At 36.2% G+C, this 26,171-nt stretch overlaps 1 protein-coding gene across 1 annotated transcript; it reads left to right on the top strand.

Annotated features, from left to right (window-relative positions):
- Positions 1–2,632: 2,632 nt before the first annotated feature.
- LOC132149077 (HUWE1-associated protein modifying stress responses-like) lies at positions 2,633–7,524 on the top strand. The gene is made up of 4 exons (XM_059557995.1): positions 2,633–3,103; positions 4,309–4,389; positions 4,485–4,760; positions 5,607–7,524. Exons 1-4 carry the CDS (start codon positions 2,908–2,910, stop codon positions 5,849–5,851), a joined length of 798 nt encoding a protein of 265 aa, XP_059413978.1. The 5' UTR covers positions 2,633–2,907; the 3' UTR covers positions 5,852–7,524.
- Positions 7,525–26,171: the final 18,647 nt, after the last annotated feature.

Raw genomic sequence — 26,171 nt, 5'->3', positions numbered from 1 at the left:
ATGTGTGTTGTAGGCCTATAAAATTACGGAATAGCAATTTATAATTTTTTTCAACAATTATTTAAAAAAATAATCGCTTATTGATTCTTCTTCAGACATGCGACGAACATATCCCCGCCTTTATTTTCTTCATGAAAAAAACCCCAACATTTCCGCTTTGAAAGCTAGATGGTCCATATTTAATTTGATTTTCTCATTATTTTATAAAAATTACCACTTGTCCAAAAAGTTCCACTTGTCACCATTACCCACTATACTTCATATAGATGTGTGTGTGTATATATATATATATATATATATATATATATATATGTGTGTGTGTGTGTGTGTGTGTGTGTGTGTGGGCTGTTTTATATTATACTTGAATACAATCGTTTTATATTCTACATCACTGTGGCCACAAGCTTTCCTGTGATGTGTTTTAGTTCTCCATCATTTAAGTTATATAAATATCTAAAATAAATAGTTTGAGATAATTTCCCTTAGATACAGAACTTATTGCTGCTGCATTTGCGACTTGTTTAAGGAGACCACTGCATCTTAATTAATTTTTTTTAATAATATATTTTTCTGTTTTTCCCCCCTTCTCCCTATTATATATATATATATATATATATATATATATATATATATTTCAAATTATAATATGCTTACCTTGTGTTTTCTTTTTTCAAAATCAGAACTAATGTATGGTTGTATATAGATATGTGTATGTATCTATATTATATATACTATTTGTCAGGGCCAGCCCAAGCCTTTATGGGGCACTAAGCAGAATTTTATTTGGGGGCCCCTCCGTGATTATCCACACTATAAATCTAACACACCTATTATCAGTTTTACTTGTTGTAGCCATTTTGCTTACATCATACCAATGCTTTTACCTTCCTATGATTTTTTTATTGTAACAGAAAACTCACAAGAGTGGTCAGGAGTTAATTTGCACTTAAACATATACCCCCGGTTTCACTGACAAGGCTTAAGCCTAGTCCTAGACTAAAATGTAAATCTGAGCTGTTTTATCGAAAAGAAACTTGCACCGACTGATCTTAAAACATGTCAGTGCTTTTATTTTGTCTTAAGATGCACACCAGTAATACTTTTTTCGAAGGAATGTTTATAAAAATGACTTAAATGTCCTAATTGAACTATGGTCTAATCCTGGTTTAGGCTAAGCCCCGTCTATGAAACCGGGCCTCAAAGTCTTACAGGACTAAGTGGCCTACTTAAAGCAGTGTAGTAGCTAAATAAACCAGCAGACAAGGCATTTACAGAATAGAATATTATTTTAACAACATAAATTATCATACACAGCAGCAAGCCATCTGTACATAATAAACAACAACAACAACAACTCTTAATCTATAATTAACTAACTGAGGCATAATGATATTGGAATATAATAGCAAAAACCCCAAATGTAGACTAAGGTAAATAATGTAAAGCTGTTATTAGTACCATTTTTATGAAACAGAATTGCTTTATTATAAAAATTTATCCTCAGGAAAGGTGTTTTTTTTTTTTTTTTTTTTACACAGAAGACAAAAGCTAAGTAAAACTTTATATTATAATGTATTGGGGTTGCCAACATTGGTTGCCTGGCTGGAGTAAGATCCATAAATATAAATATAACAAAATAAAAAAGAAATACACACTGTCCTTTACCCACTGTTCGTCGATAGTGCACATTTACACTAAAAAGTCTATATTATATTTAACACTAAAGTTGTGAGGTAAAATTTATTTTTTAAAGATTTTTTAAAATGACTATTATAACAAATTTTTTATTTATTTATTTATTTTATTTTTTACTTTTAGTGTACTAAAGTATGAATAAATAGGTTAATTATTAATGGTATGTGGGAGCTCCTAAATACAGCCAGCAGACTTGTCGCTGCTGTAGGTTGTTACTCTGAATTAACTCTGAATCACCTGCACAGATCTATTTTGACATCGCCTTTTCAGATTGTTCATTTCGCTGTTTTTATGCAGTCTATGGTCCATTGCTACAATATTTATCACTGTCAAAAGTGTCAATCATAACAATGATTAAATAAAATAAATCACGCTGACATTTCATGTACTCTTGGGGGCCCCCTGGTGGGAACAGCGCTTAGTTCGCTTGTGCCTTGGGCCTGATCTCTGTATTTTTGTCTATTGTGTATTGTTTTTACATATTTATTTTTACTCACTTATTTTTATTGTCTTGTCATTTGTCAACCTGTCTGTGTTCGGGAAGCGACTGTCATCACGACAAATTCCTTGCGTGTGTAAACACACTTCGCAATAAAGCTCTTTCTGATTCTATATTTACATTATTGTTACTATCTATCAGATCTAAAATGAACAAAAGAAAAGCAAAAAAAATAAATAAATCTTATTCTTTAGTAATAGGCCGATATTTATTTTACAAATATATTTTTTCTTTTATCTTTTAAACATGCCTGGAACATTATTATATGGGTTTAAAGAAAAAAAAACTCTTTGAAGGGAAAAATGCTAATTTTACAAAAATAATTAAACGTGTGCATGAAAAAAAAAGTCTAACGTTAGCATGTAGGTAGCCATTCAGTGTTGATAAGGGCATGCCATAGGCATGCGCAAAACTAAGCAGGCGTGTTTTAAATCAGATCCGCCCACATTAAGGGATGCCTGAAACTGCGCAGGGCAAAAGCGACCCTCTAACCGGGCTGGACAGCAACAGTCCTGGGTAATTAGATTTCGGCGTCACAAAAGACAAAACACTCACGTAATTTCGTTTTAAAACAAACCCGTACTTCCAGAACTAAGGACATTAAACGACATTTATCTGGTGGTGTTTGATTTCAAGAACGCCAGCTGACCCACGAGAGCAAGAAATCACTCATAAACCGAGCAGAAGTTGACCGAAGTTTCTCAGAATTCATCATGGAGGAGAAGAAGGAGGAGAGCGAAGCGGAGATCCACGAACACGGACCCGAGCACTGGTTCTCCAAATGGGAGGGCCAGTGCCTCGCGGAAGCCGAGACTGAAGAACCGACCGAGGAGGAGGTGGACCAGAACCAAGAGAAACTCTGGCATCTCTTCCAGAATTCCGCTACGGCGGTGGCGCAACTTTATAAAGGTCTGTGCGCAGAGAAAGAGACCCCATCCGCGGCCCTCGGACTTTAGTGGCTCGGCTAAAAAAAGCCGTCCGCTTCTAGAAAAATATCGCGTAAACGCGTTGTTTCTAGACTGAACCACGCCTTTCGACTTAAAAATCCCATATCGGTGTCATTTGGCCACTAAACTGCCAAAAGCAGCGTTTTATTCTTCGTTTTTTTCAACGTGTGAATGATAACTAACGTTAGCATTAGCCGTGTTTTTGACAGTTTGTTCGTTGTTGTTATATTGGCCTTGCTAACGTTAGCCCTTAAACATGAGGTTTTTTTTTTCACTCCACTCGGCTAAACTGTTCTGTATTGAAGAAGCGTATTTTTTAAATGGAAAACATTTACGTTTTACAGGCGTAAGAAATGACAAATTTTGACATAACGCTCTTCCGGTTAGTGAGCTAGCTTATGTCCTATTGTAGTTGTTTCAAAACCAAGTGTACTTAAATGCCTAACCATCGTGCAAGAGAGGCACGTTCGAGCACATATGTCACAATAATATGTCGTTTCTCAATAGACACAGCCATTGTTTAGTTAGCAAAAGGGATATCTGAACTCGGAGAGAGTTATTTTACCCAAAATCATTGCGGATATTTGTGTCAACATTAAGTAATTTGGTGGTTATTTTTTGTTTAAAATGCAATAGGATAAGCCTAATATAAAATTGATATTTAGTGTTATTATATATTTATATATAGCTTTTAAGTTATGCTTTTGCTTGAATAGTATCTGGGCATTCTGATGTGCTGAACGAATGTGTAAAATGATGAGTGCTTCTTATTTTAACAATAAATTAGCTTTTTTTATGGTTAGGGACTAAATAACCATAGCAGTGCAAGGTTGTTGGTTCGATTCCCGGGGAACACATGTTAGGTAAAATTTTTTTAGCCTGAATGCATCGTAAGTCGCTTTGGATAAAAGTGCCTGCTAAATGCATACATTTAATTTAATAACTCCATCTAAATGGCATAGACATGATTTAACCCATTGCAAAAACAGTGGAATTCATTGTGTATTGTCTACACAGATAGAAAACGTATTTTCTATCAGTTTCCTAGTCTTTAGTGTAAAGGTTAACAATAGAAATCCTATCTGAATGCTTTCCTGGCACTATTTTAGTTATCTCTGTTGTCTTTAATATCACATGAGCATCCCTGATTTTATTCCTGTATTGCAGACCGAGTCTGTCATCAGCAAGGACTGTCATTGTGGTCTCCGTTTCAGAATGCTGCAACAGCAGTGACTAATCTTTACAAAGGTAACTCATTGCATTTGAGTTTACACATATCTAGAGCCCAACACTGTTGAATACATTGCATATGTAATTGCTTCTGACTGTGATCTGTTCAATAGAAAGTTTAGATGCACACAAGAGGAGCTTTGACTTAGGAATCCAGATTGGTCATCAGCGACGTAATAAAGATGTTTTGGCCTGGGTAAAAAAGCGAAGGAGAACTATACGAAGGGAGGATTTGATAAGTTTCCTCTGTGGTAAAACGCCACCACCAAGGACTTCTAGAGCAGCCCCCAAACTGACTGTCATGTCTCCCAACCGACCACCATCATCAGACACAGTATCATCTGTAGAGACTGATTTACAGCCATTCTGTGAGGCCATAGCACTACATGGTAAATACCACTGCCCGCTCATAGTTAAGATATAGCTGACTGAGCATAATCGTGTAATGCAGTGTGCCTATTTGTCTTAACATTTAGTGATCGCACTTTGTAGTTGACAAATGGTGGTTATTATTTTGATTCTTATTGAATACTATATAATGTTATCTGTTAAGTCTGACAGGGTCATCACCACTTCCGGGTCCAGGCGCTCTACGTATGTCGTACCACAAGAAAACAACAAATGGTGCTAATTTACACACAATGAAATTCAAATCATAATCTTTATCGCCATTCCAAAATCCCAGATGGTCAGACAGTGTTTCATCTTTTGTAAATCGTTAAAATAATCGCATCTGTAGACTTTTGTGTACACTGTTTTTTTTCATAAGTTTAGCTTGTATATGTAATATGAATAAATAGTGCTCATAAACGAGATGGTATTCTCAATTGAAACGAGTGGAGGCTTAGACCCGGAAATGGCATTTCTTGCTGCACGACTTAACAAGCGGATATATGTATTTATCTCACAGAAAAGAAAAAAAAATGTATTTGTTGATTTAACATTCTTGTTTTTGCCAATCATATGATAATTATTTGTAAAGCGCTGGCAGACATGGTTCAGGTTCAAGGACAGTATACCTATACCTGTAACTCTTTTCATAACAAACATAGCATCACTGCAATCCACTGGAAACATGAAGCTGCGTTCCGTAAAACCCACCACATCTTTAAGGTGTATTATTATTCATGGGTAGCGAATGTGGTGTTGACAGTTGCTCAGTGTTTTTAAAGTGTGAAAAGGTGCATGTGATGAAACATGAAAGCATGTGCATTAAATCTCATCTTTGGTTCCAGGACTTAGTGGTGCAATGGCCGGCATCAGCGTCCGCTCCAGCACTCCCGGCTCTCCGACTCATGTCAGTGGCAGCTCAAATGCAGGGCGCAGAAGGAACGGACTGCACGATGTGGACTTGAACACTTTTATATCTGAGGAGATGGCCCTCCACCTTGGCAGCGCAGGCACCAGGAAGCGGACCTCGGTCCAGTGCGCCGATGTCATCTCAGACTCCCCGACCCATAAACGCAACAGAATGCTCTGAACTCAGTTGTTGTTCTCTATGCTTTGTGCTGCTTAAAATAAAAGCCACTTGATCCTCAACACATGCGTTTCCTCAAAAGGAAACAAGGGGTGCAGTACACGTGCATATTCAATACAGGATGCCATACAGTGGAGGCTAGTTCATACCGCTCCATGCATGTCGATTTTTATTAGATTTTTTTGCAGTCACCACACCACAGTCAAGTGACTGCATTATGTTTTTGAGTTGTATGCTATCAGCCCCGTTTTATTGAAAACATATTAACTAAAACATTACAATATCTAATAGGCTATTTTTAGTTCACAATATCTCCTTAGTTGCGCTTCCTAGTATTGTCAAGCTAATAACTCAATGTTTGTTTTCAGATAAAGGTGTCTGCATTACACTCGTAAAAATAAACCTGCTTCACGATGCCATAGAAGAACCCTTTTGTCTAAATGGTCCCAAAAAGACGTTTGACATCTGATGGACCTTTCTGTTTCACAAAAGGTTCTTTGTGGCGAAAGAAGGTTCTTCAGATTACAAAAAGGTAAGAAAGAGATGGTTCTTTGTGGAACCAAAAATGGTTCTTTTTATGGCATTGCTGTGAAGAACCTTTATTTTTAAGAGTGTAGCTCATTTCCCATCAGTATGTTTTCAGTTCTCCTTTGCACATGAAGTTCTTTTGTGATCAGCTTAGAAATGTGCTACATTATTAGACTTACTTGAAACTGCTGCTGATCTATATGTTTGTGTTATGTTGAGAAAGTTGCAATAATGATTTTGCACTAATACTTTTTTTAAGTGAACCATATAGACATCAAAAAAAAAAGTCAAAGGAAATGAGGCTTATGATACAATGGTGCAATTGTTGATATTTTACATTTCAAGGCTGTTGCGATTTGGTTTACGGGTTAGGTGAATCTTTGTGCTGTTAGAATGATGTTCGACTGAGATTTCTCTCAGGAGAAGTGTGGAAGTAGAGAAAATTGAAGGGTCCTTTAAGTGCTTTGCAATCCCAGGTCAGAGGATTTGGAGAGCTGCACATGTACAGTCCAGCTTCGTGCTGATGTATGGAAGTCAAGCTGTGCTATGACTCCCTTAAAAGTAGAAATATAAATTAATAAGAGCTCATGGGTGATGAAAGTGTGTGCTCTTTTGGCTGATGCACTAATATACCACTCTTGATTTAACATGATGGGTTGTCATTATTTCTTATATACGATACTTTAGATCGAAAGGCCAATCAGTCCTCACGCTGACGTAGTGTTTGGCATGTCAGGTGATTCTGGTGGTGGGAATCATGACGTGGAGTGTATTTTCTGTCATATCCCAGTCAAACTGCTTTATGCATACATATTTAATTACAAATGTTTCAGAGCCAGTTTGATTTATTTCTGTAATATGAATATTGGCTGTTTGGTTATTGATTTCATTACTAATTCCATAAACATTTTTTTTTCCATAAATGAACATGGATCTAATATTGATTGCTCTGAAAAGGAAATGTTTATCACTGATTGAATTGTCACGCAATGCATTTTGTTAATTTAAAGGTCAGGATGTAAAGCTAACATTTTGTTAATGTCGTGTTGGGAATATTAGTCTTATTCAAAACATCAATGAAACCACAGTTGCCATTTTTGACAAACTTTAACAGGCTAAGTTATTAAAGTTACATTTGTATATTCACATGAATTGAGTACGTTTTGTTTATGGTATTTTAACGAAAATAGAATTCGTCACATCCACTTGAGCCTGAAAACAGCCACTTGCACCTCTACTGATTAAAGCAGGGGGACTTGTTCAGTAATTAAATGGATCTTTATACATCAATTGTGTCAGAGCAGTACAATTTGCACATAACTGCACATGTATGCAATGTATTGTGAGTTGTGCAAACAAGCAGAGGCACAAGTCAGTGATTGCAAAACCTTACTCCTGACAAACTAAATCTTTACTGGATGTACATCTATGGTGGATAGATCACCGCGATTCTTGTGACTTGCCATAGGTATGGACCGTATTATCTGCGAAGTGCTTCAATAACTGATGCTCAGCTGCCCTCTTGTGGTAATTAATATACTAACAACAACAACAACAAAAAGTTCTTGACCTATTTATTTATTTATTTGTGAAGAAAATGAAAATATACGCCAAACAAAAATGCATTATTAAATTAACTTTTTATTAGAAAATTAAATAATTTAAATTATAAAAGTAATATATTTAAAAAAGTCCTTTCCTTAACTATTTGATCTTCATTTTATTTAATTTTTACAGAAATTGTAGTGTTGATTACATTCAAAAGCTCAAAAACTAAACCTATTATTTTATTTTTATAGAACATTAATTTAAAGTTGTTCTAAATTATCTAACCCATGCTGAGCGAAAGCTTTAAAAATTGCATTTCTCTTATTGATAGTTGTACAATTATTTAATTTATTTTAATTGCAAATAGCATTTTATTTATAAGCTTTATAAAACTGAACTGAAACATGCCTTATAAAGTTGCACAAAACAAAAACAAAAAATCTCTTTTAACTGATAATTTCTTTAAAAAAAGAAGAATTTCAAATTCAGGTTTACCCTTTTTGTGCAAAGTACCATATGTTTTGTCGTGGTGCAAGGATTTTGACAGACAGATTGACCTTATTTTAAACATTCTTAGAAGTGCATTCAATGTTGATGTTGAGCCACTGGATTGACATACTTTAATGATGTCTTTATACCTTTCTGGACCTTGAAAGTGGTAGTTGAATCAATGGAAGGACAGAAAGCACTCAGATTTCATTAAAATGATCCTCATTTTGCTATAATATTTTAACCCTTTAAGGTAGGCTAACCTCTAATTCATGCTAAATGATCTTAGTGTTAAACTTCATCTGGCATGGTTCTGCAACACTGTTTTCCTGTACAGCACTTGAACATAGGAAACAATGATTTATGCACTCATGCCTGACAATATGAAACGAAGAAGAAAACTGTACAATGTGAATTAAAGGCAAACGAAGTGAGACAGCGCTGCTTGTGCTCTCTTAGTATCTCTTGCCACGTGCAAATTTGAGGAAACTGAATACAGCCTCCAGTTTAATTATTATTTTTTTCTTTTCTTCTTGTTCAGTCAAGTTCCATTTTACTTTACTTGACATTTTACAACTTTATGAATTCAGATGAAAGCTAAGACAAGTATGCACACACATACTGTATGCGACTGAAGAGGAAGCAGCAGCTTCATCAATGCTTCAGTATACCATTACAGTCAGTGCTGCTTGACAGGATTATGCTCATGCTCACCTCTGTCTCCAAGGGTAACAGTGCAAGACGTTTTAAGAATTTACATGAAGATAGGAGGTTCATTATATCAAAAATATATTGAAATAATATTCGGCCGTTATGAATGTCAGTGCACAAGTCATTTTCTTCCTTAGATATCCGAATGACCTGATAAAACCACGACGAACTTGTCTCAGATGGTTTGGCTGAAGGGGAGGCTATCTGCTTATCTCTACTGTTCCTTTGCACGTGAATTCAGACTGCGACTGCAAATAGAAAACACAACACTGGGTGGCGCTGTTACCACAGCTTTGTGTCCAGAGGACGAAATACTCACCAGTCATCAAAGTTATCTAATATGATTAATTTAGCAGGCTCCAGCATCCAGGTTCCAGGCTGAAGTATCTCATAATTGGGAAGGTAATAAATGTAATATTTAAGTCTGACATAACATATGTTCATGATATTTGAATGGTAATCGCGGGGGAAACTAATACCAAATATGAGCAACATCAAGCTTAAAACACTACAGTACATGCAATCCAAATGCATCACATAGCCTACGTATTAAATATGGATGAATTATCTGACAGTGCCACTAGGATATGAAATGGAGAATCTGACCTTGTGGGGAACATCCGTGAAAAAGCAATAATGGCCATGTGCTGCAGATTCATTTTCTCTAAACATCATAACACGCTTTCATTTTAAGCATATATGAATTTGATTGTGAAATTTAATTTGGATAGAAATAAATAAATCACCCACCAATGGTGACACTATATTATGTAACTTTATGTAAAGTTATTTAGCACCATTATGACTGTCTGCTCAACAGTTGGTCTGATTCAAGGGTAATCAGAAGCTTTGTGGACAAAAGGCAGATGTTAGTGGATGCTAATTGTCATTTAGCAGATGCTTTTCATCCAGTGTGTCTCACTAATTGCAGTTTCTACTGCCTGGGGTTAAAAACATTAGCATGGGAACAATGGTGATTGTTATCAGAAGCCTAATTCTCCACTTCCTGGGTCAACCCTAGGGGTAAAAAAAAAAGCTCATTTGAGGGGGATATGCATGATTTAATTTCATTTTATGTGATTGGTCATCAGCCCATATACCTTGTGTGTATTATGCATAGGCCATTTTTGCACAGCTGGTCACCCCATTAAGATAACATCAACATAATTCTTGCAGAATATCTATCTATCTATCTCTATGTATCTATCTATCTGACTATCTATCTATTTATCTATCTGACTAAATGTGTTCAAGGTCTACAGCTATTTTGCAACTAATTTAACTGTTTAAAGATAGTTTAAAGTTAAAAAAAAGTTTTTTTTCTAGTTTTCTATTTTTCTAGTGAAAAATAATGACAGATATTAACATATATGCATATATTTAAAGTTATGTAAACTTTTGAAGCAGAAGATTTGTGTAAATTCTGTAATCATGTGGTCTTGTAGAATATAGGCAAATATTTGTTATAGATTCCACATGGCAGTATTATGCAGTTTATATGGTTGCTTAAGAATGTCTGTGAATTTCTGTACAATAACCTGGACCACAATATAGGAAATCTGAAATTACAGAACTTCCCTGTTTTTACCAAAAAAAGTTTTTTTTTTTTTTTAAATAAAACTTGGTGGCCTTTTGACCTCTTTTATTTTCTGTTTCTCCTCTCCATCTCAGCGGGTGTAAACGAGATCTCACATTCTGTACTCAATTACAACAGCTTCCTTCTATTCTATAACATTGATGTAGGAGCGACTCCTGTATGTATCAGACACAGACCACAAACAATTTATGAAGCCCATAAACTGAGCTTGACACGAATGTAATAGCAGGCAACAAACGCATTTAACTTACTCATTCCATGGATCCTATAGATCCAGATTGTGACAATGACCTGAGCTCAAGTTATGAGTTCAGATATATCAAGTCCTGTGCACATGACATATAAGAGATGTTCATGAAACTGTATTTTTGCAGTGTTACGCATGTGAATTAGTGGTTGGAAGGCTGCTAATATGATCATGATCATTATTATGTAGTATGTATAAGCTAAGCAAGTACAATCAAAATCGATAACTGCATCTGTACAGTGATATCAGCTCATATTTAACTGTCAAACTGTCAAAATATCCCATATCCACCTCAAGATGTAATGAAAATGGACAAATGGAAATAATCTTCATATATCACATTTTTGTTCAGAAGCCAATGACTTTTTATTTAAAATTTGCATGTCAATTTGATATTATTATTATATGCATGCAAAAACCGGTGACTTTTCAGAATAAAATGACAAAGTTATAGCTGTATAATCATATAAAGAAGAATAAAATTAGAAAATAAAAATTTCCCACCAAAAACAATAGGGCTGCAGCAATTTTATTGCTCAGACCATAAAAGGATGAAAACAAAGCAGTGGGCGAATACAGAATTTAAAGTTATGCCTCTGTTACTCAATATAACAAACACCTCCAAAAACAGAAGAAACAACGCAGTGATTGGACGGATGAAGTGGTCTACATGAGGGAGTTGGCCAGGTCTTGTGACATGGTGTGAGGACAACAATCTTACCCTCAACACGGACAACACTAAGGACATGATAGTGGACTTAAGGGAAAAGAACAGTACTCACCAGCCACTGTTTATCTGAGAGCTTGAATTGGAGAGGGTGAGCAGCTTTAAATACCTGGGGGTCCACGTCAGTGAGGACCTCACCTGGACACTCAACACCACCCAGCTGGTTAAAAAGGCACAACAGCGGCTGTACTTCCTGAGGAAGCTGAGGAAGTTTGGCATGCACCTAAGATCCTCCACAACTTCTACAGCTGTGCAGTTGAGAGCGTCTTGACCAGCTGCATCACTGCATGGTATGGCAGCACTACAGTGCAGAGAGTGGTGAAGACTGCTGAGAAGATTATCAGGACTCCACTGCCCTCTCTGCAGGCCATTTACCATCCACAGTCTACAGAAGAGCTGCATCCATCATTAAAGACCCCACTCACCCCAACACAGACTGTTCACACTCCTACCCTCAGGACGGAGGTATAGGCGTGTAAATTGCAGGACTTCCAGATTAAGGAACTCCTTCTTCCCCTCAGCTATTAGACTCATAAACAGGTAGCTAGCTAGTGGACTTATCTATCTCAGAGAACAATCGGTTCAAATAGTTTCATCTCATTGAACATTAGTAATGTTATTGCTGTTATTACTACCATTGTATATTCGCAGGGGACCCGAGAGCACATGCTTTTCTGCATTAATCCCCATTTCCAGACTTTCAGGCTCAGGCTTTGACAAGTCTTCTATTATCTTTAACTGTCTTTTTGAATTTAATGAAAAATGCAACACCATTTTCCCATCCTGAACTTCCTTGTCTGCAAGACCTTAAATTATGAATGCAGCCCTCAGAGCTGATCTATAAGCACAAAGCGATGCACATGGCTTGATCCATTGAAGAACTTTTTATTATTATTATTTGTGGGTCTATGCGATAGTCCAAGTATATATATATAAAGTTGTTATTGAACATACCAGATGGGTATATATAATATAATATAATATAATATAATATAATATAATATAATATAATATAATATAATATAATATAATATAATATAATATAATATAATATAATATAATATAATATAATAATAAAGTTTTGCTATTCTATAGAGTCATCTGGAGACGTGAAATGATCTGAGACTAAGAACATGTCATCTGTTAGAAAAAATAAAATAAAAAACTAATAACATTACATAAAGTGAATTAATTAAATAATCAGGTTAACCAGGTTCACACAACTCAGTTTTGATTGAAGGATTCAGTTCATGGATTCAGTGCTCTGGTTGCAGGAAAACAAGTGATTGGAGAAAGAAGCTTCATGTAAAATGCTGTTTGTTTGTTTTTATCTTACAACAATTCGAGAATAATGACAAGCAAGTTTAAAAAAAAAAAAAAAAAATCAAGTTATGCTATAAACATAACCTTAACATAAACATCTAATTACTAGGATTTGATAAAAATGATTTCTATATAATATGTAATATATGTCTTTTAAACTAAAAGGCATAGTATGTGGCCTATATGCTTATATGCTTTTGTTGTTGTTGATTTTGTGTCCTTTCAATACCTATTAATTGTAATTGCATAGAAAACCACAATCAAACCTTTTGTTTCATGCACGGTAGAAATAAAATGATACCAGTTTGGTACAACATTCAGAGGAAATGATGGCAGAACTTAAATTTGTATGTGAATTGTCCCTTTGAAACAATATGTAAAATTTGTTCCCTTTTTCAGTAGGATGCCATTGCGCTCCTCAGATGTCTCGCTCAAGTTTTCACCACTTAATCCCATAGAGTGGCTTAAATATAACGAGACATCTTTTTAATTGGACAGAGTTGCTTTCATTTAAAATGAATGATATCTAAAGTGAGTCCATCTCAAGGGCCAAGCAGAGAGCACTGGATCGGTCAGCCCGAGTGAATTGTTAATAATGTATGTATCCATTAGTCAGCAGAAATTACCCAAGCGAGACAACATTTTTGCATGCCAGCGAGAGTGTTGGAAGCACCAATTATTTGTGGAGGTAATTAATGGACTAGAGGCCATCACTTGCTGGAAGACCAGCAGAGTCTAAAGACTCAGAAGAGCGCCCTGATAACTACACAGTGTGAGACACATTGCCTTGCTGAAGAACTTTCATATTCACAGCAGCAATTTTGGTTGGATAACAAGGTCCCAGAATTAAAGCAGAAGGTTATTAAGATGCAGGAATCGTGCCTTGAGTGCACTTTGTGAGTGAAGGAATGTTTTCCCCCGGTGATTCCAGTACTAATGTAATGCGATTTAAACAAAAGGAAAGTGGATCAAAGAACACTCAGTTCTTCTTGAGCCATACTTTGATGCAAAATATAAAAGCTTAAAGTTTTGACCTTGTGTTTGTATTCAATTCTTGCTCCCCTGAGGGCAAATACAGCTCATCCCCATGTATTTGTGTCAGGCAATTTATTTATTTATTTTTTAAATAGAAGTTGGTCAAAGACAGTGATATTTTAAAATATTATACAATTTAAAATAACTGTTTCCTATTTTAATGTTTCTTGAAATCGAATGTATTCCTGTAGTAATTGTGAAGCTGTACAGTCGTGGCCAAAAATTTTGAGAATTACATAAATATTAGTTTTCAAAAAGTTTGCTGCTAAACTGCTTTTAGATCTTTGTTTCAGTTGTTTCTGTGATGTACTGAAATATAATTACAAGCACTTCATACGTTTCAAAGGCTTTTATCGACAATTACATGACATTTATGCAAAGAGTCAGTATTTGCAGTGTTGGCCCTTCTTTTTCAGGACCTCTGCAATTCGACTGGGCATGCTCTCAATCAACTTCTGGGCCAAATCCTGACTGATAGCAACCCATTCTTTCATAATCACTTCTTGGGGTTTGTCAGAATTAGTGGGTTTTTGTTTGTCCACCCGCCTCTTGAGGATTGACCACAAGTTCTCAATGGGATTAAGATCTGGGGAGTTTCCAGGCCATGGACCCAAAATTTCAGCATTCTGGTCCCCGAGCCACTTAGTTATCACTTTTGCTCCATCGTGCTGGAAAATGCATTGTTCTTCACCAAACTGTTGTTGGATTGTTGGAAGAAGTTGCTGTTGGAGGGTGTTTTGGTACCATTATTTATTCATGGCTGTGTTTTTGAGCAGAATTGTGAGTGAGCCCACTACCTTGGATGAGAAACAACCACACACATGAATGGTGTCAGGATGCTTTACTGTTGGCATGACACAGGACTGATGGTAGCGCTCACCTTTTCTTCTCCAGACAAGCCTTTTTCAAGATGTCCCAAACAATCGGAAAGGGGCTTCATCTGAGAATATGACTTTGCCCCAGTCCTCAGCAGTCCATTCACTATACTTTCTGCAGAAGATCAATCTGTCCCTGATGTTTTTTTTGGAGAGAAGTGGCTTCTCTGCTGCCCTTCTTGACACCAGGCCATCTTCCAAAAGTCTTGGCCTCACTGTGCGTGCAGATGCGCTCACACCTGCCTGCTGCCATTCCTGAGCAAGCTCTGCACTGGTGGCACTCCGATCCCGCAGCTGAATCCTCTTTAGGAGACGATCCTGGCGCTTGCTGGACTTTCTTGGACGCCCTGAAGCCTTCTTTACAAGAATTGAACCTCTTTCCTTGAAGTTCTTGATGATCCTATAAATTGTTGATTTAGGTGCAATCTTAATAGCCACAATATCCTTGCCTGTGAAGCCATTTTTATGCAATGCAATGATGGCTGTACGCATTTCTTTGCAGGTCACCATGGTTAACAATGGAAGAACAATGATTTCAAGCATCACCCTCCTTTTAACATGTAAAGTCATTCTAACCCAATCAGCCTGACATAATGATCTCCAGCCTTGTGCTCGTCAACATTTTCACCTTAACAAGACGATTACTGAAATGATCTCAGCAGGTCCTTTAATGACAGCAATGAATGCAGTGGAAAGGTTTTTTGGGATTAAGTTAATTTTCATGGCAAAGAAGGACTATGCAATTCATCTGATCACTCTTCATAACATTCTGGAGTATTATGCAAATTGCCATTATAAAAACTGAGGCAGCAACTTTTCCAATTTCCAATATTTATGTTATTCGCAAAACTTTTGGCCACGACTGTATTTTCAGCATCATTTTCTCCAGACTTCAGTGTCACATGATCCTTCAGAAATTATTCTAATAATCATTTTAAAACTTTTGTAACATTCTAAATGTCTTACTGTTATTTTTTCACCAGCGTCCTTGCTAAATAAAACTATTAATGCATTTTAAACATTTTTACAATATGTAATACAATAATAATAATAATTTACATCTTGACCTTGAAATTTACTCCTACTCCTTATATTTAATAAAATGAAAAGAAAAGCAATAGTCACATATAAGAGGTTAAAATGGCTGTCCAATAAATTAAACATGCATATTCCTTTCTGTATTTTGCTAATATAATATGTCAAGACAGTCCGAGGGAACCATAATATGTGACACTCCTTTGAAAGCAAACCTTTGTGCTGCTTTATTACTGTACATACACACTGGTAACATGAGATTTTTGATTGACTTTTTATTTTTAGCTGGCACGTTTGACAGTCTGCTTTTCTCACACGATGATAAATCAAACATTTCATTACCAACAGTTATTTATTAAGATATTATAAGAGACCACTAAAAACACATTGTACTGTTCATGTTTATGGGAAATGGCTTAGGACTTTATAAGGATTAAGACGTTATTAGCAGCATGCATCCATCCCACATCAGACATTATATGATTCATTAAATCCCTCTTATTTCCCTAGAGAGGAGAAAAGCACAAATATATTTGTTCTCGTAGGTTGTTAAGTGAATGGGAGATCTTCTCAAAGCAATTTTCATATGCTGCACTTCTTCTGTCTCAGCGTTTCTTCTATCATTATGCATGATTACAATACTAGAGGGTCCTTTGGTGTAAAATGAAAGCGCAGAAATTGTCCCCTAAGATGTTGATTATCATTACCATAGACCCAAAGAGAGCTGTTATTGTCAAAGAAGAGGCGTTTCTGAAGTCAAACAAATAGCAATTGCTTGTTTGTAATGACAGGGGGGGTCTTGTATTAAGCAAATGTTAGTAAGAACAGAGGAGGGTATATGAGAACATGAAGTGCGTAGGAAGCTGACTTTGATTTTTTGATGCTTTCCCCAGCTGACATTTTGATTGTGTCCGCATAGATCCTCGGAGCATTGTCTGGTTTTATTTGTTACATTGTAAACATATGGTCTGGCTTACATCCCAATTCTTAACTGCCGGCCAAGCAAAACAATTATATTATATAATTAAATATATTATCTATTAAAGCAATTATATTATAATATATTTTTTTTTCATGTAAATTTTAGCATTGAACCCAACGGCACTGCAGCTTTCTGCCTTCAAAGTCAAGTCACATCAGTGTCTTTCATTTGTGTTTTCCAGAACCCTGACTGGTCACAGATCAATTCACTGTTATATCACTCAAAACAACTTGTCCTCTGCATGCAGGGTCAGATCTCATTCAGGGCTTATATTCTGACTATATATGTATGTCATGACAACTCTCGGAGGGATTGGCATGGTAAAGTTCTTGATAATGTTAATGTATTTGGTCTTGGCAGAATAGATCTGCTATGCTCCTGCTGCAGCAGAGCAAGTACCAAGACTTGCTACTACCAATACATCCAAAACATGCTCCTGTGAGCATGTAAGAATATTGCTGCTGCAAATATAACATACATGAAATAACCCACTTAGAGCATACATGAATCACCTTGTAGCAGATCTATACAGCTGGAGCTGCGGAAGGTGGAGGGTTTCTGAAGCAAGCTGCACTGCTACGACAAGCTCAGTTCATATACGTATTTGAATGTTGAGCAGCGAGCTCATTAGATACCAATACAGGAGTGAACCAATCAGCTATGCCATGTGATAATGATGTCATTACATCAGATTGTGTTAGACCTATTGGACTGCGCCATCTAGAGTTTCATGCCAGGACTCTGTATTTGTAAATACAATATGATATCGACACAACAAATGAGCCAACAGAGGGCATCATGCATTTGAATTGCATTTTTATAATTAATTTGAATTGCATTTTTATTATTAATGTATTTATTCATATTTTTATTCTTATTCTTAATGATACTAATAATCAGTGTTGGGAAAAGTTACTTTTAAAAAAGTAATGTTAGTAAATGTTAGTTTATCTTGCGTAATTTTTGCTTATTAGTATGGCTGAATTGGATCAAAGGTCAGCAGCAAATTGGTTAATAAAATGGAATTAAATACGTAAAGGATATTTGTGTTATTTAACATATTGAATTATTGCCGCTTTGAGTCATATTCTGAGTAGCTTTTAACTTTTTTTGTATTAATTTTGAGGAAAACTAAATTAATTAATGCATGTTCACAAATTCATCTAGAACTAAAGTAACATCTTACTCCCAATTTCTCTCAACAAGGGGACAGGAGATCTTTCAATCAATAAATGGGAAAAAGTTACTGCCATTACTTATTTGAAAAAGTAACTCAGATATTTTCTTGTAAATTAAAAAGTAATGCGTTTCTTTACTAGTTACTTGAAAAAAGTAATCTGATTACGTAACTCCCATTGTTTGTAATGCGTTACCCCCAACACTGCTAATAATAATATTAATAACAAAAGTCATGGGGAAGTTGTGGCCCAGTGGTTAGAGAGTTTGACTCCTAACCCTAGGGCTGTGGGTTTGAGCCTCTGGCTGGCAATACCATGACTTAGGTGCCCTTGAGCAAGGCACTGAACCCCCAACTGCTCCCCGGGTGCCGCAGCATAAATGGCTGCCCATTGTGTGTGCACTTTGGATGGGTTAAATGCAGAGCATGAATTGTTTTTTCTTGCTCAGGTACACATACTGCAGCAGTTCAGACCTTCCCGTTTTCTTTTCTGCACGAACAAACAAAAACATTCCCACACAAGAGAGGTTGTGGAATGGGTGCCCTGTCTGGCAGACTGCACAATTTTGTCTGTTTCTGCAGGAGGCAGTACAGCTAGCTTAACACGCATGGTAGAAAACATTTGTATCTCATGAAAATTTAATGGGTATGGTATTTTATGTGCTGGTGTTGCTGTGGCTCTTTGCTGGCCACTCTCACAGAGACCCCTTGAAAGTTGCCAGGGATCTTGTGATTGCATGTAGAGACTGAAAGAGATGAGAAGTGACATCACATTCAGGTGAAAACATGCATGTACAGTCACTCGCCTGACAAAGGGATCTGAACGGGGAAGGTGATTGCATTTAGCCATGCTCTGTTTATCATGTTTGGTTGGGTGAGCTTTGTGCAACGCTCCCTTGATGAACTATCTTAGCATGAATGCTAAACCTCAACAATTTTATTCTTCACAATGGGGATTAGCAGCTCAATTTCACAGACAGATTTAGAATAAAACTCTTTAAAAAATAAAAACTCTAAAGCTTATTTACTGTACTTTTTGTCTGTTTAGTTGTTCATTCATTCTAACAGCGTTTAAGAAAATATTACTGGTGGATGATTGTGCAGATAAACAGTATAAGGTATGTGAGCCCCTACATTTCTTTGTAATCATTGTAATAATATACTGTATATAACATTTTTATCTTGGAATGGCAAGATTCCTGTACGTGCGGTTCGGCACTGGAATGAATTATTTAGGCATCTGATGGAATCATTGAAAATGTAAATTTATAAATTAATTCATAAAAAATATTCTTAATGTCTTTATATATAAAACTTACTGAGGATTATTCATGCATTCATTCAAATTAGGATTCCGTTTCAACCTGAAAAATAAGCACTGTGACGTTTAAAAGGCTGAATATTTAATATAAATTGCTGAATATTTACCCACCTTCAGGCTATCCAAGATATAGATGAGTTTGTTTGTTTATCAGAACAGTTTTAGAAAAATTTGGCATTACCTCACTTGCTAACCAGTGGAGTCTCTGCCCTGAATGGGTGCCGTCAGAATGAGAGTCAAAATATCTTATATAATAACATCATAATAATACACAAGTAACACGCATAATCCATCAATTAATGTTGTGTGAAAGCAAATTTTCATTCTTGGGGTTAACTATTCCTTTTAATATTTGTTTAATCATCTCTAAATCATCTGATTTAGATTATTAACATTATGACTACCAGTATCATAGCAGGGTGTATCTTGAAGGTAATAAAGGAACTGATCACTCTCCATTCGTCCTAAATCTGTCCTGCCTTTTACACTGATGACAAAGACTTTGATGAATGATGCCAATTGCAGCTGAATCAGAACAAAGACAAGGACAGAAACAAACAAACATGTATATATATCATATATATACATTTTTTATCAGAGCTGCTATTTGCCATATATTGTAAATGTATACTATTTTAGCTGTGATGTTCAGGTGCAATTTACTTGGTTTATTAAAATAAATTTGTCAGGTTGGATTTTGAATGCTAAAAAACATTGCCAATATAATACCAACAGAATAACATGTTACACTCAAGAGATACATTACCAAGTTTCTAATAAAGGTTTTTCTTCTTGTGGTCACATCTTATGTAGCCTGGGGGAAAGAAATGAGCCACAACTGCAATCGGTGCAACTTCAGAAATGAGATTCTTGATGCCCCTGGCTTTAGCCATTCATCTGTAGCCATAAATCCACAGGTTTCCAATACACACTGATAGCATTATATCGATCCACTCTAGCAGAAAATATTAGAAGCATGAGTGGAAGAGTCTACCAAACTATTATATAAAAGTCAATTAAAGTTATTCACTCAACAAGCCCATATAGTTGAAGAGGGACAGAAGTTATATAGCAAGTGAAGTGTTGGCTTCTATGGGCTAACAAGCAGCTGAAGTTTACTCTGAGGTACACAGAGTCATGAAATTAGGTAACTGGAAGGTAAATTTAATTGAGCTTTCCTGCTTTAATGAGGATTCATAGCTTTGGCCTGGAGTCCTGTGCAGGATATTATAGTAACACAGAGATAGGCTATATTATATGGTTTTACCAGAATGGATGGAAATAACAGTGAGGATGAACCAGGTATCTGGCATTTAAAAGAATCACTTTTCTGCATGTTTCATAAAAGTGATTCGCCAGCACAATGTCTTACATCTTCTTGAAATCAGTGCAGTCTTGCTGCAGCTTCTGTGCCTCTAATTATGTTGTGAAGTGAACTCTTTATCACTGCTGTCATAGACAATCTACAACAGGTAATGAGACGAATCATTCCCACACACTCGTTCGTTCAACCTCACAATGGAAGCATTGCTGAATAATACCTTGTGAGCCTGCTCTTTTAATTAATATTATATTAGAAAGATTTAACAGGCATGACTTAATACCCTCGTTTTAACCTCCCAAATCAGTGAAATGGCCCAATGACCTTCAGCATCTCAATCAATAAAGCAAACCACTAAAAAAGTTTCCTGCCCTTTTTCCGGCCTCCGTCTTTATCTTTTTGAAGAAATCAGCAAAAGTATAATTACGGGGAGAAGTGAACTGGGGCTTATCTGCCTCTCATGGGTGGGAATAGGGCTTTAATAAGGCCCAAAGGGAGTGAGTCTGTCTTGTCAGCTGCTGGAAGAGCCATGTGTTCTGTAGGTGGCAGTAGTGCACTTTCATGTTCACACACACTCACACACAAGCTTATAAACACACCTCTCCCAGCCAAGACTTAACATGAGAAAGACAGAGACATAAGAAAGAGAAAGACCTCCAGGGACTATGCAAAGAGCTATGTTCACATTTTTATACCTTGCTCAACAGTTTAGGTGAAGTAAAGTAATTCCTAATGGGTAGAAAGAATGTATTTAAGCATCGAACAGATTTTCCTTACAAAAATAAGTATACTTAAATGGATAGTTCACCCATGAGTCAAGAACCGTTTCTGTCAGACGCGTCCGATTCGAGAACCGAGGAGCTGATGATTCTGCGCATGTGTGATTCAGCGTGAAGCAGACTGACACACAGAGCGTCTGAACCGAACTGATTCTTTTGGTGATTGATTCTGAACTGATTCTGTGCTAGTGTTATGAGCGCGGGTAAACCGAAGGCTTGAATCTAGGGCAATCATCGCCAATGACATCATTACATTGAGTGCAAAAGAACCGGTGAACCGTTTTCTTCAACCGGTTTATTGAATCGAACTGTCCGAAAGAACTACTGGTGATCCGAAAACCGATGCAACCGGTTCTTGACTCGTGAACGAGTCAGTCCATTGTTCAAAATCTGACTCGGCTCGGTGTTCATCTTCAGTTCTCTCTTCACAGCAGTTCACTCAGTGTACTGTTTGAGTACATGAATTACTCCGGGATATTGGTTTGTTTGAAGTCAGAGGGAGTGTCAGCCACATTAAAAAAGTTAACAGCTTAATTCATTTGTGGATTAATGCGTATTGGAGACGCGAACCGTTTCAAACGATTCAGTTCGATTTGGTGAACTGGTTAAAAAAGATCCGATTACATCGAATGATTCGTTCGCGAACCGGATATCACAAACTGCTTTGTTTTGAACTGTCTTACAACAGACACGGAAGAGAAGACAATGCTGAATAAAGTCGTATTTTTTTTTGCTATTTTTGGACCAAAATTTATTTTTTGATGCTTCAAAAAATTCTCACTGACCCTCTGATTTCACACATTTCCAAATGAACATATTAAGTGGCGGAAGTCTCCGCATTCAGTGCAAATCCCGCCCTGCAGCTGATTCTAAGGCCGGTGACACACTGGCTGCATGGCGTGAGCGTGGCGTTTCTGCAGCGTGTCAGTTGCGTGACGGCTGCTTCGCGTTTTCTGTGTCTTTACACACCAGAATCGTGCCTGACGCGGCGATGGCACGCTGCTGCTACTTTAGGTGACATAGAGGGAGGCCGCCAACAGACCAGGATCTTGTCTTCATGACAACAATATCTATACTTCATGTTGAGCATAAATATAAAGCCTACTGATAAAGGACACCATCAACAGTATTGACGGCAAAATAGACTATGTTTGACAGGTGCAATATGCCAGTGTGTCACCGGCCTAAGGTTTTCAACCCACATGGAAAAAACCTATATAAACATTAGGGATGGGACGATAACCGGTTTTATTGATAACCGTGATAAAATGTGCTGAAGGTTAGTAATATCGTTTAAAAATGAATTATCATTAAAACCGTGTTTGATTATCGCGGTTTTAATAACTCACTATTAAATCATGTCCAGCCAGCAACAGTCTGACGCAAGCGCAGCGCACAATGTTTTTTTTGTTTTTTTTCGAGAAGGAATGGCGAAAGTCAGTGACTTTTCTATGCTTTTCTATGCTTCTACACTTTTCATTGTAAGGAAGGAAATGCCACAGAATTTAATCTTTCTTTAAATTAAGTGCATAGAGTTGCTTGTTTTATTAGTTGTTTGTTGATTATTAAATATAAAACTTGCTGAAATGTTTTCAGTGTGAGCATCAACTATTTTTGAACACTTTCATCTCGTTTCAACAAAACCGTGATAATATTGATAATCGTGATAATTTTAGTCACTATAATCGTGATATTAAATTTTCATACCGTCCCATCCCTAATAAACATATATGTTTCAATATAGGTTTTTAATATATGTGACATATATAAAATTGGCCGTTTTCATATATATTATGTATATATATGCACACATATATATGTGCATATATATGAACATATATGCGAACATATATTTACACATATATGTACATATATGCACGCATGTTTACACATATATGTACACATATATATGTGCATACATATACCAATATAGGTACATATATGCACTTATACATGTACCTATATGTTCACCTATAATAGTAAAATTAAAATCCATAGCTGCTAGGCAACATAAATAAAAGTCCAAAATGTAGAAATGTACATTATTTATTTACTTAAGATCAATCAAATAGTACAAAACTAAAAATATAGTACAAGAACAAAAATAAGACAAAAAAACCTACTAGGAAACATAAATAAAAGTCCAAAATATAGAAATGTACATTATGTATTTACAAGAACAATCAAATAGTACAAGAACAAAAATAAGACAAAAAACTGAACAGAATTTTTTTTTAATCTTTATTGTTCTTTGAAGGTCTGTCATGACGCGCCTCATCCTCCTCCTCCTCCTCTTCCTTCCTGCACTATCCTATGACGTTTGATAGGGTGTCCGAGATTTTTCTTTTTTCCTCTTTTTTTTCGGCGCACAAATTTTTTTGCGGATAGGCATTTTCGTCCACACGGATCTGGCGTTTTGGAAGAATGAAACCGATGTTTTGAAACCGGGTCCCAGAGTGGATATATTTGAAAACGCCGCCTTTGTGTTTCTTCTCGACGGCGAATCCGTACATTTTCTGAAAATATGGCGTCATCAGCACACGTCTTGCCCCTAGTCAAACACCACTACATCACGTAACAGCAACAAATGAACAAACACTGAACGCTAACATTAACACGGATTAATACATGTATTGTTCCTTGTTCGTTTGTGTACCACGCACAGCAAATCCATGTCTTCTTCTCCGTTTTTAATGTATCTCTGTGGCAGAATTACAGCGCCACATGCTGGTCTGGCATGTATACTACATCGGTTTTATGTGGACGCGGATATTTCTTGAGACGAGGGAAAAAAGATCGGGGTTCCGTCTCCGTGTGGACGGGGCCAAAGAAGTAATGGGTACTTACGGTTATGGATAGAAATGTAGCGGAGTAAAGAGTACAATATTTGCCTCTCAAATGTAGTTGAGTAAAGTCATGAGTACTCCCCAAAAATGATACTCGAGTAAAGTACAGATCCCTCAAAATTGTACTTAAGTACTGTACTCAAGTAAATGTACTCCGTTACTGTCCGGCTCTGTATATCATGTTAATATATTGTCATAGTTAAATTCCATAACATGCCAATTACATGTGATACCAATTTCACATGTTCGCACATACATAAGTTCTTGCATAATTTTTTCGTTAATTCTTAGTTTTTGCCTTGATAATAGAAAATATGAGCTAGGCATCATGTATGACAGTCAAAAATGGGATATGAGCTACAAAATGACCAGATCCTGCCATTAACTAAATAGAAGACATATTTTGTATGTATAGGGCTTATATGTGGATATGAAGAAGCAATACAGGAGACCTATATTTCCTGTATATGCACATATATGCACCTCAATTTTGCCTATATGTGGCATATATACGCATATATGCAGCATTTATGCAGTATATATACGCATATATGCAGTATATATATGGCATATATGCAGCATATATGCGCATATATGCAGCATATATATTATCATATATGTGCATATATGCAGCATATATGTGCATATACACTGCATATAGGTTTCATATATGCGCATATATCCACTTATAGGTTCTTTCCATGTGGGAAAAGGCATCTCTTTACAAAGGCAGTGTTAACATCTCTACAACTAGGAAAAAACGATTGTAATTCAAACGCAGCTGCCGTCGGCATTTAAACAGACCTTTGCTCTTAATTTCGATCGGTCCAACGCAATAACGAAATCTGAGCAAATCACTTTGGAAAAGTTATATATATTTTTTAAATATGAGCAGGCCTACAAGCTGGGATTGGTAATGCTGCACTGTAATCATAGTTTTTTATTTTTTATTATATTTTATTATATGATATTTGTTTGAGACTGAGAGTATTTTATTTAGTGGAGAACTTTGCAAAAGTATTTTATTTCCTATTCTTTTTTTATTTCATATATATTTTATTAAAAAGTATTTTAAAAAAGTGTAAACAAATTGTTAAAAAAAAGTTTATAGTAATAAACAACCTGCAGTTTATTGTTTGCATTTCTTTCCCTTACTTTACCGAAAATGAACCGAACCGTGACTTTAAAACCGAGGTACGTACCGAACCGTGATTTTTGCGTACCGTTACACCCTTACGTTCTGGACATGGACGGTATACAGTTCACACAGCTTCAATGGAGGGACTGAGAGCTCTCTGACTAAATCTAAAATATCTTAAACTGTGTTCCAAAGATAAACGGAGGTCTCACTGGTTTGGAACAACATGAGTGTAAGTTATTAATGACATAATTTTGCTATTTGGGTGAACTATCCCTTTAATTTTAAAGAAACATGTAAGTGAGCACACAGAAGTGAACACGAATGATTCTTAAAAGAATCATTCAATAATACAGCTATTTTTAAGAAAATACTAATTTTCTTCAGATTCTAGCTTGTGTTACTATTTGTATATCTTGTATCCCTTAAGACTTAAAGGCTACTAATTTTTTACTAAAGGCTTACACTTTTGTGAAATAGCACCTTAGAAACAAAGTTAGAGAATAAGAGATAATGTACCTCCAGCCGGTTGTTATCCCAGAACAAAACCCGACAGTGTGATCAGGTCCTCAAAGCGAGGTTTGCGCAAACGGGAAATTCAAACTAGATGGACATTTAAGGGAAACGGTGCAGTCAAACCACTT

The sequence above is a fragment of the Carassius carassius genome, chromosome 9 (genome assembly GCF_963082965.1).
Source record: "Carassius carassius chromosome 9, fCarCar2.1, whole genome shotgun sequence".
Classification (NCBI taxonomy): Eukaryota; Metazoa; Chordata; class Actinopteri; order Cypriniformes; family Cyprinidae; genus Carassius; species Carassius carassius.
Note: the sequence above shows the minus strand (reverse complement) of the source record. Positions and strands in the feature narration are given on the sequence as shown.

Excerpts from the sequence above, each read along its gene's own strand:
- LOC132149077 (XM_059557995.1), top strand. The coding sequence starts at position 2,908 with ATGGAGGAGAAGAAGGAGGAGAGCGAAGCGGAGATCCACGAACACGGA. Across the intron at positions 3,104-4,308 it reads GGTGGCGCAACTTTATAAAG|ACCGAGTCTGTCATCAGCAA; the intron begins GTCTGTGCGCAG and ends CCTGTATTGCAG. Across the intron at positions 4,761-5,606 it reads TGAGGCCATAGCACTACATG|GACTTAGTGGTGCAATGGCC; the intron begins GTAAATACCACT and ends CTTTGGTTCCAG.